General features: G+C 48.9%; 1 protein-coding gene across 1 annotated transcript in view; it reads left to right on the top strand.

Moving 5' to 3' along the window:
• Positions 1-20,191, top strand: part of ADCY2 (adenylate cyclase 2) — a 293,953-nt gene that overhangs the window by 238,411 nt on the left and 35,351 nt on the right. Inside the window, exons 16-17 of the mRNA XM_045081990.1 lie at positions 2,760-2,929; positions 17,296-17,380. Of these exons, the coding sequence (XP_044937925.1) occupies positions 2,760-2,929; positions 17,296-17,380 (255 nt within the window). The remainder of the gene's footprint in view (positions 1-2,759; positions 2,930-17,295; positions 17,381-20,191) is intronic.

Genomic DNA, 20,191 nt, shown 5'->3' on the forward strand with positions numbered 1-20,191 from the left:
TAATAAATAACACAGTCGTTAACTAATACATCGATTATATCAGAATTATATAGAAATAGCTCAGTAGTCCTTCCACCCTAAGGGAGTCTGTCTGGGAGCCTGCCCTCGGGACTCTTGCCCACCTGAGCGCCCCGTGGCAGGTGCCTTGTCAGCGCAGACGCTGATCTTCAGAACCCCTGGCCTGGCCTTCTCAGCTGTCCCCCTCGTCCACCCGTCCCTCAGTCTGCAGGCTGCACGCCTACTTGAATCTGGTCCCAGACCACCTTGTGCATGGCCTCCAACTGTTCCAGAAAGCTATTTAATAAGGATGGACTAAACGCTACTTCCCATTAATGTATATATTCTAGGAAGTGTTCCTGAAATGTGAAAACGTTTGTAAAAGTCTAAGACTGTGAATTTTAAAAGGTGAAACCATAGGCATGTTTGCGTAGGTATTGGTACCTATATCATGGCGGGTGGGAAAGGAAACCTCTACAGCCCTCGTCCCCCGGCTGCCAGCCCTCACGCGCGGATACACACGGCGGCTCCCAATCCTGCTCCTTCCATTAGGCTGCCCTTGTCGGTAATGTTCATTTCTATGGTTTTCAGCGTTATTTCCGTAGCAGCATCCTGTCGGAAACGGAGCCTCCCCGCCACCCCCCACCAGCTCCCAAGGCAATTTCATGGCTTTTAGGGAGCAGTTCTAGAATGCTCCAGATTACTCCCTGGAAGACCTCCAGGTTGCAAACCAGGGCCCTCAGACTCCTCGTGGGGAAGGTCTTGTTTTCATTTTGTTTCTTTCTTTGTTTCTTTCTTTCTTTTTTTTTTTTTTTTTTTTTATCTCCAATCTGTCACGGAATGATACTTTTGAAAAATATAACAGTGAGTTAGCAGAAAAATGAACTAAAAAAAGACATGAGGAGTCGAGGCCTGTATCAGGGGATCCAGTGGGGACGAGCCTCCTTGTCAGGCTGCTGTGCCCGTTCCCTGCCCCAGGGGACCTCCCCAGGTGCTCTGGTCGCCCCCAGGCCTGGTGCGTGTCCTGTCGTAAACCCCCACGCCTGCCGTCTGAGGTGGCTCCTTAGCCATTTAGCAAAGGTAACAGTGGCTGAAATCCGTGGCAATAAGGACTGGCTTCAGAGCACAGACCCCGCCCCCCGCCTCCTGCTGTGGGGGAGACTGAGGCCCCGTTGCTGCCTGCTCTCACGGTGTCTTCATTCCGCCTTCCCGCTGGGCCAGCCCTGTCTTCCCCTCCTGTCCTCCTGCCCGTCCCGGCTCCAGGGTGAGTGCCGTCAGCCCTGGGGAGAACTGGCCTCCGGGAGGTAACTCCGGTCGAAGAAAGGAGGCTGAGAACCCTCAGGGCCCCCTGCAGTGCAGTCACCGGTAACCCGGTAACCCGGTCTTACTGCGGAAGCTTCACCCCTGAAAGGGTGACCCGTTGCCCGGTGACCAGGAGGATTGCTGGTCTCGCTGACATGAAGGTGCCCGTCCCCGCGAGTGCGGGGTCTGTGCTGACACGGAGCGCGCCTCTCGCAGAGAAGGAAGGGCCTGGTCCCCCCCGGGCGGCTCACCCCTCGCCTTGCTTTCTTCCCCAGACCAGGATGGACGCGCTGATAGCAGTAGCCTTCCAGACGGCTCACTGCGGGTGGCCTTAGCCAGGGAAATAAAAGAGCGCAGGTGACAAAAATAAGCAGCTGGCGCATGGTTTACTCCATATAACGGCACGAAAATGGAGTGCCTTACAAGCCGGGCTTTCTTTTAAAGACCGGGTTTATCAAGCATCCGTCGGGTCTATGCTTTATTGAAATTATTAGACTTTATTGCGTGTGGCTTCCCTTCTGGAATGCTGACAGCAGCTACCCCTCATCCACAGAAACTGGTGCAGCAGAGAAAGGCTTCATGCGACTGGTGACCTTTCATTGAGCAAGTCCCTCCTGGCGGGCAGGGCTCTGGGCCCCACGCTCTGCTCACTCTGTTCCGTGACTTAAAAGGAGGATATTCTTCCCCTAGTGTCACAGCTGAAGACACCGTGTCACAGCCAGGTTAGGTCCCTGACTCACAGAATCCCCACGAATGAGCGAGCCAAGCGAGGATGGCTCAGGGCCGTCCCTTCTCGACGATGTCCGCTGTGGTCAAGAGTGAGTCGCGGCTTCCCAGGGCCACACAGGATGGAGTGTGCTTTCCTCCTCCCACCCGGTTCTTCCCACTCCCTGGGGTGCCTGTCTGCTTCCAGGGAATCCGTGGCTCACCCTGCCCAAAGCCTTGTTAGTTTGTGAAATCCTTCCCGGTGTAGACCCACCGTTTCTCTTGTAATAAAACGCCTGGGCTTGCTTGTGGCTTTAACTGAACTACCTGTAATGACTCCGACCCTCTCAGTACATGAAGAATTGCGAGGCGAGAAGAGATTCTGTGGTCTATGACTTTTTAAATCTATAAATGGGTACAGAGTCGTATTTTCATCTTCGAGAAGTAAAGGACGTCTGCTTGTAAGGACACGCCTTCACATATAGATGGTTAAAAATTGTTTCCGGGCGGCAGTCTGCACAATTACTGCGCACACGCTACACTGAGTCAGCGAGACACGGAATGAGTAGTTCTTCCTAAGGCAGAAGTTTTGGGGCATTTTCCGCTGGGTCAGAAAAGAGAAAAGGGCATCTGCTTTCACAGCCGTTTTCATCAGCTGCCGAGTGAACTTGGTGGTAACCCCCAGTTTTGCTGCTCACTGAAGCCTTTCTCTGCAGAGACCCGGAGTAACGCCCCGATCTCTCTCCCTGTTCCAGTACTTCATCTACAGCTGCATCCTGGGACTGATTTCCTGCTCGGTCTTCCTGAGGGTCAACTACGAGCTGAAGATGTTGATCATGATGGTGGCGTTGGTGGCCTACAACATCATCCTTCTGCACACTCACGCCCACGTCCTGGACGACTACAGCCAGGTCTTATTCGAGAGGTAACCTGCGTCCTCTTCCTTCTTCTTGGTTCTTTCCTGGGACGTTGAGAACGTGAGTGTGTGTTGAGTCAACACCTACGAGCAACACCCTTGTGATCGGTCATCATTGCGTGCGGGTTTCGTTAAAACTGTGGTGCGGGGAGCTGGTGTATGTCTTCGTTCTAGATTACGTAGAGTTGGTTTCATCATGTACATGTAGGGGATAGGAAGTAGTTTAGAGAGGTGATTTGTGTTGATAAGTATAACGTTGGGTTTCTCTTCCTCGGCATTGTTCATACTTCGGACTGAATGAGTTCCTGTTGTGATGGCCGATGGAGGGCCATCCTAGGCATTATACGATGTGTAGCAGATCCCTGTCCCTACCTCTTGACACCAACACAACCACCCCCCAAGTCATGACAACAAAGAATGTCTCCAGACACTGCCAGGTGTGCCCCCTGGGGCCAAGTGCCCACCTACCTCCCAGCTCAAAACAAATGAATCAACATACATGAAAATACCAGAAAAGTAAATGGATATAGTCACAAGTTACAGCATTGAACTTCTTTTGGGAGATTTCCTAAACAACCCTTGTGTGGAGGGAGTCTTATCAACTGGAAACTCTCTCTCCTATGAAGAGACTGACTGGGGTGAGAAGATCCAACTGTGATCACAGCCAGCCCTGAGGATGGGAACACTGGAGGAAGGGTCCTCAAGCCCTTCCTCGGCTTTATAAAAGGTTTCTTGTCATCAAATTACTTCCACAAGCTTACAGTGAATATTTATCCTCTGCTTGGAAAAAAATGCAATCCTTATGATGTTCTCCATCTCACATCTTGATAGCAAAACGTTTTATATCATGCACTAGGTTTATTTCTGGACCCACCACCCTTCGGGGTTTTTCTATGAGCATGTTGCATAAGCCTCCATAAAGTATCTGTATTTCTTTTAACATAAAATAAATGCCTTAAATATTTCCCTAGATGTGTGGCTCCAAACAGATGGCTTGTGTTCCCCACGCACGGCCACTTACTTTTCCACTGGAGGCTCAGGGTCAAGTACAGTGAAAACCTCACTGTGTGCGTGTTCCGTGCCAGTAAGAGCACTTTCAGAAACACCACGGCAGCACATTCTCCTCACATAATTTAATTTCCATCATCCTCCACACCGGGAAGCCCTAATAATCTGTAATCAAGCTGAGAGGAGTGGAGTTGCATAATGGTATTAAGGAAAGTTTATGATTCCGTAGAAGGATGAGAATGAAATCAGGAGTTAATTTCCCAGCGAATTCTCCAGTTCACCAAGCAAACACGCTTTACTGTTTCTCTGCTGTACCCAAAGAACCTGTATCCAGTCCCTCTGTAAATGTCGTGTTACTGATTTTTATGCACAGCGACGATGCTGCTGAATTTCCCTTTATTGAATTTGAAGCCCCTGACTATGCTACACATCCAAAGAAAAAGAGGAAATTCGATCAGCGAGTTTCTGGTGGAGAGAGAATGACTTCTGGGGACCTGAGACAGACACACGATCTCTGTTTAGAACTGAGCAGCAGCAGAGTCATTCCTTGGTTGAAGAAGAAAAGGGGTGTTAACTTTCAGAGTCCTTTCATTTCCTCCAAGATCTTTTGTGAGTCTTCTCCTAGTTTTGTCTTTCTAAGAAACTTACAGCTCGAGAGGGCTGACCCAAGAGGCCTCGGGGACCTGCCTTCACTCCCACAGAAGCCAGCATCCTGCCAGGAGGAGGGGTGCACCTGTCTCCCCAGCCTCCTCCTCTCAGCAAGGTCCTGGCATTTCCACACCCACTTCCTATGTGAGCTGCCACAGGACCCCCAGGATGAAGAAGCATTCCTCCACCGAACGATGACCATTACCGGCAGAGAAACAGAACACCTTGAAATTAACACATCTTCTCAAAGTCCGTTGAATACCCAAATGAGAGACTCTTCAGGGCAGGAGTTTGCACCTCCCTCCTGATTTCTCCAGCCTCAGTGTGTGTCTGATGGAACTCTGGAACTCAATGTCAATGTCAAGATATTTTTCCCACCCAACACCTGCTAAGGCTTTCCCCATCCTTTGCCCCGTGTCGATGCTGACACAACTCTTTCTGCTAGGATCCTTAGAAAAACAAAAGCCCCTTGATTTGGGTCAGTGCCTTGAGATGGGACATCCCTAAATCCCACAGCCAGAGGCCCCCTTCAGGGAGGGGCTCCCAGGAGCGCCAAGCAGCATATCGCTTCCTGACTGAGCTCATCTGTGTCACTGAGGATGAGCTTGGTCCTGTCTCTTTTCGACTTATTTCTGGTCTTTGCATCCTTGCCCTCCGTTTCTACTCCTGGCTTCCTGGTTCTTATCCTGGTCTTCTTTCCGGAGTGTGCGCTTGGCTGCAGCAGTGAGTATCCTTGGTGCCTACCATGGCCTCTGGACTGACGCCCATGTCGGCCCCAGGCACCACCAGCCGATCCACCTCAAGTTTCTGCTGAGGACCTAGCAGCCTTCTCGCCCTGCAGAGACAGAGAATGTCCCTGCAGTGGATGGCCTGGGCTGCGTTGTCTGCCGTCTCCTTTTCTGCGATGCGATACTAGATAGTCTCAAATTGAGGACAGAGCAGTTCTAAACCAGGTACCACTCTGATACCCACGGGGTCTGTAACCACACCTACCATCCAGGAAGTAAGGAGGTGTTCGATAAACATCTGTTGGATACATGACTGAGAGCAGGTGCACTCCCAAATAGTCAGAAGGGCCCCAGGACTGGCTGTAACGAAGTCTCACGTCATCTTCTTCCCTGAAGACAGAAGCTCATTGACGATGTGTCTTTCCAGGGACAGCTGGAAAGCATCCACTTTGTTTGTAGTCTTATAGTTCAAGGGCGAGGTCCGAGAGGGCGTCTCTGCTCATGAGGCAGTGCCAGGCCATCTTCTGAATACACAGTTGGATGGTGGTGTTTTCCTATATGGGAGTTCACCGTGACCTATGCTTCAGGGACCTTTCAGAACCAACCGCACATGACATTGATCATGGACTGGCCAGCAGGACAGAACAACCCAACATGGCAGTTTGTTTGTTTGTTTAAAAATTTTATTTATTTATTTGACAGAGATCACAAGTAGGCAGAGAGGTAGGCAGAGAGAGATGGAGAAGCAGGCTCCCTGCCGAGCAGAGAGCCCAATGCGGGGCTCGATCCCAGGATCCTGGGATCATGACCTGAGCCGAAGGCAGAGGCTCTAACCCACTGAGCCAACCAGGCGCCCCAGGGCAGTTTTTGCCAACAGGATTAGCAAAGAAAACAGGAGAAGTATGCACTAGAAAAACTCCAGATCAATGAATTCAGAAAAAGACATCAAGGATACTCTAACAGATTGACGAATATGGAAAGCATATTCTAAGGGAGATCAAAAGACTGCTTTGAGAAGGTGTGCCATAAAGCATTCATTAAATGGAGGCCGGTGATGCCCCCATACCTATCACCAACTGTGTTTATGAGATTCCGGTTCAGTCTTCATGGTGAAGGATGCTCCGAGGTTTCTGGTGTTTAGAAGGTCCAGAACAAGCTATTCCTTCCTTCTTTGGCATTTATAACATCCTCCATCTTTCTGTGAGTACAGGATGCTTTACTGAACCATTTAATAGCCATTCTGGTTCCAACCTATGCCACTATCTCCCAAAGCCCTCAGCCAATATGGCCCTGGAGCCCCGGTGCCCTTCCCAGTGACGGTGATGGTCGTGAGCGTTGCTATTGCTGGAAGCTGGTTGTGTTTCAAAGACACTGTCCCTTCCCATGTCAGAGGCTTGCCACAGAGTCCACAAGACGCTGTCGGATCCTTCCTGTGAGTTTTTACCTTACAGAACTAAAAAGTCTCAAGGGATGCGTGTTACGTTTCACATGGACCCAGAATGATGCTAACTCACCTGGGTGTGGGAAACGTGCCTTTGCTTTGGAGGAGGTGTGGGGGTGGGAGGGCTCGAGCAGAGGGACTGACAAGGGGCCCCGTGGGCTCACCAGTGGTGTCTGAGCACTTTGTGGAAGAAGACAAGTCCTCCGCAGACAGCATCTAACTGAGGCGTGTCCGTGAGCCACGACACCCAGGGTCCAGCCTCGTCAGGAGCTCTGGAGGGTCGCTGGTGGAAATGTCTGTGTGATTCTAACTGCCTTAAAGCTCCGGGTCAACAACGGTGATGGAGACGCTCAAATATGCATCACTGCGAGCCGGGAAGGACGCAGCTCCATCGTGCTCCCTCTGTTTCTCCTGCGTCTCATTCAAGACACAGAATTCGAGATTTCGCGACACATTTGGACAGCGTCCTGGCTTGGGATCCGCCAGTGAGATGCTCACTGAGAGTCCGGCGGAAGAACTGCAGAGTGAATCGGGACAAGCGGACAGGGGAGCCTCGTGTGTCTGCCACTGGGAGGGGGGTCCTTGGGGTATCCCAAAGCACCCAAAATGCCTCTAGAGTCTCCTCTTTTTAAGTTAAAGGACAGAGCAGGTACCACTCTGATACCCACAGGGTCTGTAACCACACCTGCCATCCAGGAAGTAGAGAGGTGTTCCAAATTGACATTCTAACCCATCGTGTATCCTAGTTAATGTTGAAAAGTTTTGCAATTACTTTCAGACCCAATACCTCAGCTTCCCTGTCCTGCCCGACTCCTGCTCCCCGGACCGGCTCCAGCACGTAAGGCACACACGCTTCTGGGGGGCTGACCCCCTCCAGCCGCCGCCTGGGAGGTCGGAGAAGGAGGAGGGTCGTCCAAGCTGCCAAATTAACAAAAGAGCCAGTCATCCCAGGGCTACTCAAGTTCCACCAAGCTTTCTTTTTTTCTATTAAAAAAGCAACCATGAGTGAGCTCCTTGGTAATTTCAACTCAGAATTCTGCTGTGAGAATTCTACTCGGGTTTTAGGCTGTGTGGTTTGGGTTAGTTTGGTTTTAGGATGCGGGGAGACAGGAGCTTTCACAGCGTCTGCCCATGGACTGTGCAGAACACATATGTCTTATCCTCACCTCCTCCATCTCCAAGGCCAAAGCCGTGCCCAGCCCTGCTCCTTACTGCACCCGAGACCAGCTGTTTCCCAGCTGAAATCACCTCTGCAGAACGAAACCACGACCATACTCACAGGTATGTAACTACAGCCTTAGCAGAGGCCAGCACTACCGCCCAGCCCCAGCCTTGTCTTCTCTCCGGACCCGCAGCTGCCTGCAGAGCTCATTGCTCAGAGTGAGCTTGTCCGTCCTTGTGCTCATCTGTTCCAGCCCAGCATGTCTTGCTTCGCCGTTATGAAGGATGCTCTGTGAAAGCACGAGGCTCTGGGCCGTCCGTCCTTGGGTGACATCGGACCATCCTCTCTGGAAGACTGCGTAGGATTCTGGTGGATCTCTGTCCAGCCAGGAAAGGAAAGAGTGTCTAGGAAGGAAGCCCCTCAGGTTTCAAACCAACATGATTATTTGTCTACTCATTCATTTGCTTTTATGACACACTTCTGTTGAACACCCTTTGTATGCCTTGCCTGAGGGCTGGAGCCAGAGTACAGCATGGCATGAAGAAAGTGTAGTCTTTGTTGTCAAGAAGATCACAGGGGTGCTTGGTGGCTCCATCAGTTAAGCATCTGACTCTTGATTTCAGCTCAGGTCACAATCTCAGGGTCGAGAGATGGAACCCCTGCATCAGGCTCCGTGCTGCTGTGCTCCGTGCTGTGGAGTCTGCTGATTCTCCCTCTGCCCTTCCCCCACTCATGCACTCTCTCTCTCTCAAGTAAGTAAATCTTTAAAAACAAAAAGAAGAAGAGGAGGAGGAGGAAGATCACAGAAAGTCTCCATAAGAAAATCGGGTTTCCACAGGCGGCCCACAGATGTGTCAGCATGTCGTGCATACGCTCATCTTGCACACCTAGGACAGGATGAGCCTGTGGGCCTGGCGTGTGTTAGAGAGCCCAGAGCTGACTGATGCTGGGAAGAGCTTCGAGATCTCTGGGGATTCGGAAGCACAGGAAGGAAGTGACTTCACCATCATGAGAGAATGTGATGTTTCTCTTGTCTTTGCTGCAACCCCTCCCCACTGCCAGCGCCAACCTTAGTCACAGTTGTTTGGCATCTGTCCGGGGACAAAAGTGCTGCTGCAGGAGCTGGGGGATCCAGCAGCTTATGCCGCAGGGCCCGAGAGGCATCTCCTGCACTCAAGGGTCAGATAATGGGCTTACGGGCTCTCGGCTGTGGGTCCTACAGCAGCTGTGAACCAGTGCTATCCCCTCTCGGCTGTGGTCCAGGAGCCCCTAGAAAACACTTGGGCAGTGACCCACAGACAGAGCCTTGGAAAGCTGTGGTGCAAGTCCAGGTTTCCAGAGCAGGGGTTCCAGCACATTGTTTGATCACACTAAAGTGGGTAAGAGGAACGGCTTGACTCTCCCACACCCCCATTTCCCCAGGAGGGCACAGCTGAGGCCCAAGGGAGATCTCCCATGCAAACAAGCAGCCATGAAGGACGCTGCCAGAGGGACTCCCCTTTGGCTTCATCCACAGTGCTGAGTCCTGAGCTGCGTGACGGGGGCAAGGAGCGGCTAGCCAGGAGCAGGTAGGGACTCAGGGACCCGGATCCTAACTGCATCATGGCCTCCTTTGAGAAGCCCGCCCAGGAGACTCTAGGAACACCTCGCCCACAGATCCCCGCACCTCCCGCACCCCGACCCCGTGGCCGGCTCCCTGCCCACGCTCCCACGCTTTGGCAGATGGCTGGTGAGCACACACAGAAAGCCGGCTCAAATCTTGGGCCAGGGAGAGACAGACCACAGACTTTAGCAAGTTTTGTTTGGGAAAACAAAAGGAGGCTGTCAGTACTCTGCCTGGTGCCCTGCCCGATGGAGAGGAGGTGTGAAAATGTAAGAACTCTGCCACAAGATTTCGTTTACAGTAGCAACAAAAACCATATGATACCTAAGAATAAACCTAACCAAAGAGGTAAAGGATCTATACTCTGGAAACTACAGAACACTCGTGAAAGAAATTGAAGAAGACACAAAAAGATGGAAGACCATTCCATGCTCATGGATCAGAAGGATAAACATTGTTAAAATGTCTATCCTGCCCAGAGCAATTTACACTTTCAGTGCCATTCCTATTAAAATACCAGTGGCATTTTTCAAAGAGCTAGAACAAGAGCTAGAACCAGAAAGACCCTGAATTGCCAAGGGAATGATAAAAAAGAAAAACAGAGCTGGAGGCATCACAGTGTCTGACCTCAGGCTATATTACAGAGCTGTGATCACCAAGACAGCACGGTATTGTTACTAAAACAGACACATAGACCAGTGGAACAGAATAGAGATCCCAGATATGGACCCTCAACTCTATGGTCAACTAATCTTTGACAAATCAGGAAAAAATACCCAATGAAAAAAAGACAAGCCTCTTCAATAAGTGGTGCTGGGAAAATTGGATACCTACCTACAAAAAAATTAAACTTGACCATTCCCTTACACCATACACAAAGGCAAACTCCAAATGGATGAAAGACGTCCATGTGAGGCAGGAATCTATCAAAATCCTAGAGGAGAACATAGGCAGTAACCTCTTCGACATCAGCCACAGCAACTTCTTTCAAGACATGTCCCCAAAGGCAAAAGAAACAAAAGCAAAAATGAACTTTTGGGACTTCATCAAGATCAAAAGCTTCTGCACAGCAAAGGAAACAAGTCAACAAAACAAAGCGGCAACCCACGGAATGGGAGAAGATATTCACAAATGGCAGTACAAAGGGCTGATTCCAGGATCTACAAAGAACTCCTCAAACTCAACACACACGAAACAGATAATCATGTCAAAAAATGGGCGGAAGACATGAACAGACACTTCTCTAATGAAGACATACAAATGGCTATCAGATACATGAGAAATTGTTCGACATCGCTTGGCATCAGGGAAATACAAATCAAAACCTCAATGAGAAACCACCTCACACCAGTCAGAATGGCTAAAATTAACAAGTCAGGAAAGGACAGATGTTGGTGGGGATGCGGAGAAAAGGGAACCCTCCTACACTGTTGGTGGGAATGCAAGCTGGTACAACCACTCTGGAAAACAGTATGGAGGTTCCTCAAGAACTTAAAAATAGAACTACCCTGTGACCCTGCAATTGCACTACTAGATATTTACCCCAAAGGTACAGATGCATGGAATGTTACTCAGCTATCAGAAAGGCCATTTGCATTGACATGGACAGGACTGGAGGGATTATGCTGAGTGAAGTAAATCAAGCAGAGAAAGACAATTATCATATGGTTCCACTCATATGTGGAACATAAGGAATAACACGGAGGACCACAGGGGAAGGGAGGGAAATCTGAAGGGGAGAAATCAGAGAGGGAGACGAGCCATGAGAGACTATGGACCCTGGGAAACAAATTAAGAGTTTCAAAGGGGAGGGGTAACAGGGTGACGGGTATTAAGGAGGGCACGTGTTGTGATGAGCGTGGGGTGTTATGCGTAACTAATGAGTCATTGAACACTACATGAAACATTCAACATCAAAAACTACCGATGTACTGTACAGTGCATAACGGAACATAATTAAAAAGAAAGAAAAGAAAAGAAGTCCACCACAAGAGGGAGCAAGAGGCATAGAGCAGGGGGTACGGCCGACCCAGGAAGCTTGCGGGCACTTCCTTCCCAGACTCAATTAACTCGAAGGTGTAACTGCTCTGTCAAGTTGAAGAAAGCAATGAAAAACTTCAAGGAACACAAAACCTAAAAAAGACGGGAACAGAGGAGCTGAAGAACAGCCAGGGAACTATTAATAACAGGGCATTCGTAAGTCCTCGCCAATCAGTGTTACTCTCAATGGAAGTAGAATTCTCTACCCAAAAGGCAAGATGGGCTGGATGGATAAAAACAAACAAGAAAACAGCAGGTGTTGGCGAGGATGTGGAGAAAGGGGAGCCTCTTACACTGTTGGTGGGAATGCAAGCTGGTGCAGCCACTCTGGAACATGTACGGAAGGTGTCTCAAAAAGAATCCCCAATGGATGAAAGACCTAAATGTGAGACAGGAAACCATCAGTATCCTAGAGGAGAACACAGGTAGCAACCTCTCTAACCTTGGCTGCAGCAACTTCTTACCGGACACATCTCCGGAGAGAAGGGAAACAAAAGCAAATATGAACCATCAGGACCCCATCAAGATGAAAAGCTTCTGCACAGCAAAACAAAACAACCAGCAAAACTAAAAGGCCGTCTACAGATTGGGAGAAGATATTTACAAATGATATACCTGAAAAAGGTTAGTATTCAAAATCTATAAAGAATTTATCTAACTCAACACCCAAAAACCAAATAATCCCATTAAGAAATGGGCAAAAGGCATGAGTAGACATTTCTCCAAAGAAACATGCAGATGGTCAACAGACCCATGAAAAGACGCTCAACATCACTCATCATCAGGGAAATAGAATTAAAAACAGTGATGAAATACCACTTCACACCCATCAGAATGGGTAAAATTAACAATTGAGGAAACAACAGATATTGACGAGGATGCAGAGTAAGGGGAAACCTCTTGCCTTTTTGATGGGAACACAAGCCAGTGCAGCCACTCTGGAGAACAGCACGAAGGTTCCTCAAAAAGTTAAAAATAGAGCTACCCTAGGACCCAGCAATTGTACTACAAAAATAGAGATTCAAAGGGGTACGTGCCCCCTGATATTTATGGTAGCACTACCAACAATAGCCAAATTATGGAAAGATCCCAAAGGTCTATCAACTGTTGAATGGATAAAGAAGTTTGTGTGTGTGTGTGTGTGTGTGTGTGTGTGTGTGTGTGTACACACACACATATATATATTTGTATTTATATTTATACACACACATATATATGTGTATGTGTGTGTATATATATATATGCACAATGAAATATTACTCAGCCATAAAAAGGAAATTGCCACTTACAACAACATGAGTGGAGCTAGAGTGTATAATGCTAAGTGAAATAAGTCAGTTCAGAGAAAGACAAATACCATATGATTTCACTCCTATGTGGAACTTAAGAAACAAAACAGGTGAGTATAGAGAAAGGGAAGGAAAAATAAAATAAGATAAAATCAGAGTGGTACGCAAACCATGAGAGACTCTTAACTGAGGGTTTCTGGAAGGAGGTGGGCAGGAGTGGGCTTCATGTGTGATGGGGATTAAGGGCACTTGCTGTGATGAGCACTGGGCGTGGTATGGAAGTGAGGAATCACCGAATTCTACTCCTGAAACCAGTATGACGCTGTATGTTAACTAACTGGAATTTAAACAAAAACTTGAAACAAACAAACAAACAAAAGAGTTACCATATAATACTGAGTTTCTTTAGGAACTTCTTAAAAATAAGAGAGGCCTATTTCATCTAGGAAAACATAGATTTTAAATAGTAAGATCATGTTTGTGTTTCCATGCCTGGACTGCTTTCTCTCCTGAGAATAAAAAATGTCATCTGTTACCATGACTGAATCATTTGCCTTTAGGTTAGAGACTGATCCACTGGGCAATTCCTCCATATTACTCATCTAATTTTTTAGGTTTCTTTGATCTTTTATACTCTCAAAACTTGAGGGCCAGAATGATTGCTCCCTTAGCAGCCTCGGGATGAGGACCCACTGTAAACTCGTGTGTGGCTGCAGGCTTGTTTGGGCATCTGAGTCTCCAGAGCCCAATTTTGAGGTATGAAAGAAAGCATATTCCGTCACATTTTGGCTAGAACTGGTCACTGAGTTAGAGACTTTCCCAGTTAGTGCTGTGTCCCCTACTTCATCACTCAGAGATGGCACAACCAGACAAGCAGAAAGTCCAGGATGGATGTCAACCTTAAAACCTAAGAGAGAGAAGGAGGCCTCACACCCTACTAGCTGCCATTTTTATCTGAATGACCAACACGATTATTATAGATTGAATTGTCTCTCCCAAAAGAAGACACGGTGAAGTCCTAACCCCCGACCTCACAGTGTGGCCTTACTTGGAATAGGGTAGTTGCAGATGGATTTGTTTGAGAGGAAGTCCTACTAGTGTAGTGGGGGCCCTAACCCAACAGGGCCAATGTTCTCATAAAAAGATGGCCGTGTTGAGAGAATGCCCTTTGATGATGGAGGCAGAGACTGAGATGATGTTGTGGCAAGCCAAAGACACCATGGATTGGGGCCAACCACCAGAACCATAACGAAGCAAGGAAGGATGTCCCTCCAAGTTTCAGAGGGAGCGCTGTCCTGCCAGCGCCTTGATGTCAGACATCGGCTTCCAGAACTGTGAAATGATAAACTTCCGTTGTTTTGAGCCACCCAGCTTGTAGTACCTTGTTTCAAAAGTTCTAGAAACCAACTGTGATCATCAACACAATTGCCTCGTCTAAATCCTGGGATTTTTTTCCCACGGAATCTGGATGCTCTGTCTACACAGCACACTCCCCTTCCTCCCTGCGTCTTCCACAAGTGCACAAGGAGCAGGTAACCCAGGAATGCATCTGTGGATGGACAGATTTCTCTTTCAGACTGCAGGAACCGTCTGGCACTCGCCCATGCACGGCCCGCACAGGAGAGAAGGGCTCCTACAGGAACCAGCCATCCTTTTTGGCTGGATGAATAAGAGAAGGTTTTGAAAAACCTAAATGCCATCCATGAACGGGCAGCACGGCCCTTCTTCGTTGAGACAGCAGGTCGGGAGGGGAAAAGGTATTTGTGTGCTGGCGCACAAGTCCGTTGTATGGGCTGGACGTGCCTTATTATTTCCAAGGCGCATTTAGGTCCGGTCCGGCAACTACTTGCCTTATCTTACCTTGTCTTTCTTCCTCCGGGTCCCCACCTCTCCCACCGCTCGTCCTCACGAAGCCTGCAGATGTGGGAGACGAGTGGTCTAGAGCATTTCTGCCCCTAAACCAGTGTTCAAATGCATTAATGTGAGGAGTCCCAGAAAAGGCTGGCTTGCCTGTATCTTCTGTGTGATTAACTGAAAACCCAGCCAGGCCCCGAATTGCATAAAGAGGATCCTACATCCTCTCTCCATCAGTGATGGGGACGTGGGCCGGCTCTGCGTGTTTGGGACTTCTGGTCCCTTACCTGGGCACACAAGACCTGCGTTCGGATTGGCTGTGCTGCTGAAGCTGCTACCAGACCCTGACCTGGGAGCTAACGTTTTACTCTTAGTTCGGGGGTAACGGGCGAGGGTGGAAGGGGTGGTTACAGCTGCTTCCTCAGGCCTCTGGAATTACAAATGTCCAGAAGGTTCATGAAGCAACACGAAAATGTCAAACTCTTCCCGCGCATCTGAGAACGTTGGCTGTGTTGTGCCACTTTCCTTGGGGAGGATGGCGTCAGTACAGTCTATATAGGGGAGAAGAGGGGTTTAAAGTTCGTGGTAGCCAGCATTATTTATAAACATCTGCTCCCCTCAGTCCCTTCAGTTTTGCTAATAGAGCTGTCACAGGCTCAGAAAGGGACAACTTCATTTCTTAGAATCAGTTCTGGGCAAGCAGGAAAGTGGCAGCTCCCAGCTTACTACATGCTCAGGAACTGGTGACCTCCTTTTAGCTGGGGAGCTCACATGCTTGCTGCCCAGCTGGTTTAGTAGAGAGGAAAGAACCCCGAATGGAGGCTCAGCCTTTCTGGAGAGTTCTCTGAGGCCCTAAGTCCTTCTAGCACCAAGACTTGTCACTCTGCCTCCAAGTTCCCTTTGCCCTTGGATCTTTCACTCTGTTAATGCTAATTCACCAACCTACATTTTCTGCGCCTTTTCTCTACCTCTCCAGCTCCGTCCCCTCCCTTGTCACTCTGCAGCTAGTACTAAAACTCTCAAGTGCCTCCCCTGTATCAGACCAGGGGATGTAGTGACCAGGACAGCTTATAAGATGGGCACTGTGACCCCCTTTGACTGATGCCAGGGGTGAGGGAGGTTTGGAGAGGTTGACCCAGGTCCCAGAGATCGACAAGAGGAGAGGAGCCTCAGTTCCTCCATGGGTTACCCTACACCAAAGCCCACCTGAGCCTGGCCACTGCCACATGGACTCTTACGTCATCAGCCCTTGAACCCTCAGTAGAGAAACAGGAAAACCTCAAAGCAGGTACAACTCACAAGCAGAAAGTAATTACCTGGTATTTCTTCAATTTAATTACACATGATCTATGCTGCTTATGTGACATATGTCCATACATAATCATAATTTCTTTTTCAAGTCTTATTACATAATTTCTTTTTCAAGTCTTATTCACTACTGTATGTGGGAGATCCGTCATTTGTCAGCTGTGCGGGTCTCCCCAAGGATGGCAGGAGATGTCTTCTTCCATGCTGTATTAGTCAGGGTACTCCAGAGAGACAGAACCAATAGGATATAAATATTGTATATAAATATAATACCAATCAAGAGGTTTATTGCAAGGAATTGGCTCACACACGATCACGGAGGCTGGCAAATCCAAAATCTGAGTCATGAATGGCCCAGTTGGAGACGGAAGGCCAGAAAGTGCTGCAGAGCCAGAAGCAGCCAGGGTTGGAGTTCCGAGGCAGTCAGGCAGGAGGGAATGCTCTCTCACTGGGGCGAGGTCAGCCTTCTCTTCCACAAAAGCCTTCAGCTAACGGGGTGAGGCTGACCTGCATTACAGAGGGCAATCTGTTGACTCAGGTTACTGATTCAAGTGTGAATCTCAACCAGAAAACACTCCCACAGAGACACCCGGAATGACACGGAGGGAATGTCTGGGCATCTCGTGCCCACCGTGCATGCCGACGCCACGTAGGGGGGTGACCATGGCCTGCAGGGTTGTGGTGAGGACTCGGGCAAGGATGAATGACCGAGGTCTACCTGGACCCCAGGGGAAACAGGACAGCGGACTGAGAGTTCTATCTCGTCTTTGTGTCACAAAATCACACGGAAGACAGTCTGAGAACTTCCTGCCAAAAAAGTTATGAGAAACTACATAATCATAGGGGACAGCGGCTGGTAGGAATTAAGTTCCCTACTCCATTTTTTTTTTTTACCTGACATGATTGTTAATTTCTAGCACACTGTCTCTTTCTGAGAGTGATCACTTTAATGGTTGAAGAAATTTTATGTCAAATTACCCATACTGATCTAGGAGGATAAAGAAAATGCTATTCACATGCCTCTGTTCTTTTATGTTTGTTAGAGCTTGGAGTGAAAGTAAGGAGTCTGTTAACTTGAACGAATCTTCTGTTAGTAAGCTCTCAAAATAGGGATGATTTTGTTTGGTTTGGGTGCCATCTGGGCCTGGGGTGTATCTAAAAGGCGTGTGTTCGGCTGGCGTAGAAAGACGTGCACTGGAGGTTCTCAAGTTGTTGATATACAAATTCTAAGTCCTGTATGTATGTTGTTTTGTATTGCTTTTGTCTGTCTGTCTCTCTGTTTGTTCTCTAATAGACCAGGCATTTGGAAAGACCTGAAGACCATGGGCTCAGTGTCTCTCTTTATATTCTTCGTCACACTGCTCGTTCTGGGTAGACAGGTAAGACATCGCTTGTTCACGTAACTTCCTCTCATGTGCTGTGTTAGTAATACTTGGTTCGTACGTGGACTCGACTTCGGTTCTAAAAACAGAGTCCGCCCGTGATAATCATGGTAATACTTCGCTGATGTGCTTTGTAGCGACTTTCAAGCAAACACATCAGAATAATTGTATCACTTAGGAGAAATGTGGGTGGACGTGCATAGGGAAAGGGAAAAGGTCTCTCATTTCTCCCACAAGAGGCAAACTTTGCCAACGATAGAGATGTGAGCCCATTTCCCGTGACATCTCAAAAGAACGTGGTGGGTTTTGTAAGCTGACAAGAATGTTCTCTCAGTAGCTGACGCTCTTTGGAAAAATACCCCCTGCACTGGGGTTTTGTTTGCATTTCAGAAAGGGTGGCTTTTTTCTTAGGAAGGGGTATGAGTATCTTTGCCATCACTTGCAGCCCCTCCTCAGTTACAGTCCTCTGTTCAAAAATCGTCTTTTGTGCTGTGACGGGAACTGTCCCTCCTAGGGCTCCCCCCCTGCTTCTGGTCTCCAAGGAGCGCCGAGGTGCAGGGTTTTCAAGGACAGCGTTCTTCCTCTCGCTGCACACGAGCACGATAGCCCAGAGAACAAAGACTCGTGGCGCGCCATGCACTCTGCCTTCACCAGAGTTTGCTTGGAATTCTTGGATGGATGGTGTGACGCAGAAAAGCGATTTATATAGAAATAACCAACTAAATGCAAAGCCACTTAAATTAGATAGATGTCCCCAAACAGCTGAAAGTAGGAAGTTCATGACGGCACAGTGAGAGCAGAGGCCAGATCCGTGGCTGCCAGTCCAGCGGCCTGGAAACACGGTCGCCTCCCCTCATGCCTTCCTGGGAGCGCCAGTCTCCCTGGAGCTGCTGTGGTCCTGCTGCAGAGTTCTAGAACACCCTGTCTCCTCCCCAGCCCACGCCGCCTCCATCCCCGCCGTGTGCTTGTAGTCTTGAGCCTCTGCACGTTTCAGGTGACCCACTAAACCATGCCTGCGCTTTTTTCCTGGTTCATCGATTCTCCCGAGACCTGGCTTTCTCCGCTTTTGACCTGCTTACTGCTCTCACTCTTGGAGAAAAGGCATGTCCACTCTCAGGAAACCCTGTTAGAAGTGAAAGATGGGAAAGAAACGGGCTTCCATGCAGAATATCACCTGTGTGGTCACTCCTCCGGAAACAGGGCGGCCCCTCTGCGGGGGTCTCCTGTTTCTCCATTTCATCCCAGGGACGTTTGGTCCTTCATTTTCTCCTCCCTTGATCACTCAAGGTTGCTTCACAACAGTACCTTTTAAGGACCTAGAAATCAAACCGAATTCTCCCCACTCTTATTGGCCACTGCGATGACAAGCGCACAGTACCACTATGTACGTGGCCGTGTGGCTGCCTCCAGTGGCTGCCCAAGATCCATTACTCTCTGGCGTGAGATAACCCAAAGGGTTCCAGATCATGGTGGGCCATAATTTAACACAATAACTTTGACCCCAGTCTTATAAGGAGTCTTTTCTTGTTACGTCACTAATGTTGACAACAGATCATACAGACACCCAGGGGTCTGAGAAGTCCCTGCTCCTTCCAGGGGCGATGGTGTTAACGATCATTCCCTGACAGCCGGCGTCGGGATGTGCCAGGGTGAGCCAAGATGAAGGTCCCAAGTCTTCTGGGCTCACAGGAACGTCCACATTTTTGCGATCTAGTGCTCTGCATGCCCTTCTGAAATCACAAGTAGGTCACAAATGTCTGATATTTAAAATAAGGCTTTTAAGTTTCATAAATAGGCAGGGACTTGGGACTTCCCGTGTGTGTGTGTGTGTGTGTGTGTGTGTGTGTGTGTGTTTTAAGAACAACAGTGTGGACATTTTGCAACTTATTTTTGTTGTCCTTTGTCCTCATGACCTCTCTGCCCCATGACCATCTTTTGTGAAATGATGGTGATGTTTTTGCTTTCTGAGCAAATGAGCATATGCTAAATATTGCTCTGGGTATCTGAGACACCTAAATAAGACCATAACACACCTCCTGGAAAAGAGCTGGGGTTGAAATACAGTCTGTGGTAAAAAAATGTCTGCCTGAATTCAGGGGCCTCTTTTGAGAAACAGAGATTCTCTGTATTTCTCCTGAGTTTAAATGAGCACACACGACATTGAGGGTCTGCATTCTACAAGTCCTACAAGAAACAGATCTGGGCAGGTGGCAGTCTGGTGGCCTCAGTTAGGCTGAGGTCCCTGTGTGCAAGGCTTCAGAGCCCAGGAAGGCGTGGACTCACACGCTGCCTGCCGCCTCCTACCCTGCCCGGGACCCCCTCTTCTGTCCGTGTAGAAAGATGTAAACCCTTCTAATTCCTTGGCTTGTTTTCAGAACTAGACAAAGCAAGAACTGCCCTTGAGGCTGTGTCCAGTGTGAAAGACAGCAGTGAGGTTCCCAGAAACAGCCTGGTGCTCCTTCCAGGCTCTTCCTGTTCCTGCTCACCTTGCCAGCACACATGAAGAGCACAGTCCACGTCTCTGCGGGGTATCTGGGCCCTGGGAACGGTCAAGTAGACCCAGACTCTGGGAGGTGGGCAAGGATGTGGGGACGGAGCATCACAAGGCAGCACTGCTGTTTTCGTTGAAGGGACATGCAGTGTCTTGGGGGTAGTGGCTTCCCATGCCCCCCCCCCCCGCACTGCAGCCTCCGTCTGACCTGCCCCGGGTGTCTGTGTCCGAGCCCCCTCTCCTTTCTCGTGTAAGGACACAGTCATTGCATCTCAAGCCCACCCGCCGACCCGCGGGATCTCCTTAAATTACACCTT

Source organism: Mustela putorius, unplaced genomic scaffold (genome assembly GCF_011764305.1).
Source record: "Mustela putorius furo isolate JIRA1106 unplaced genomic scaffold, ASM1176430v1.1 tig00000589_pilon_pilon_pilon, whole genome shotgun sequence".
NCBI classification, from domain to species: Eukaryota; Metazoa; Chordata; class Mammalia; order Carnivora; family Mustelidae; genus Mustela; species Mustela putorius.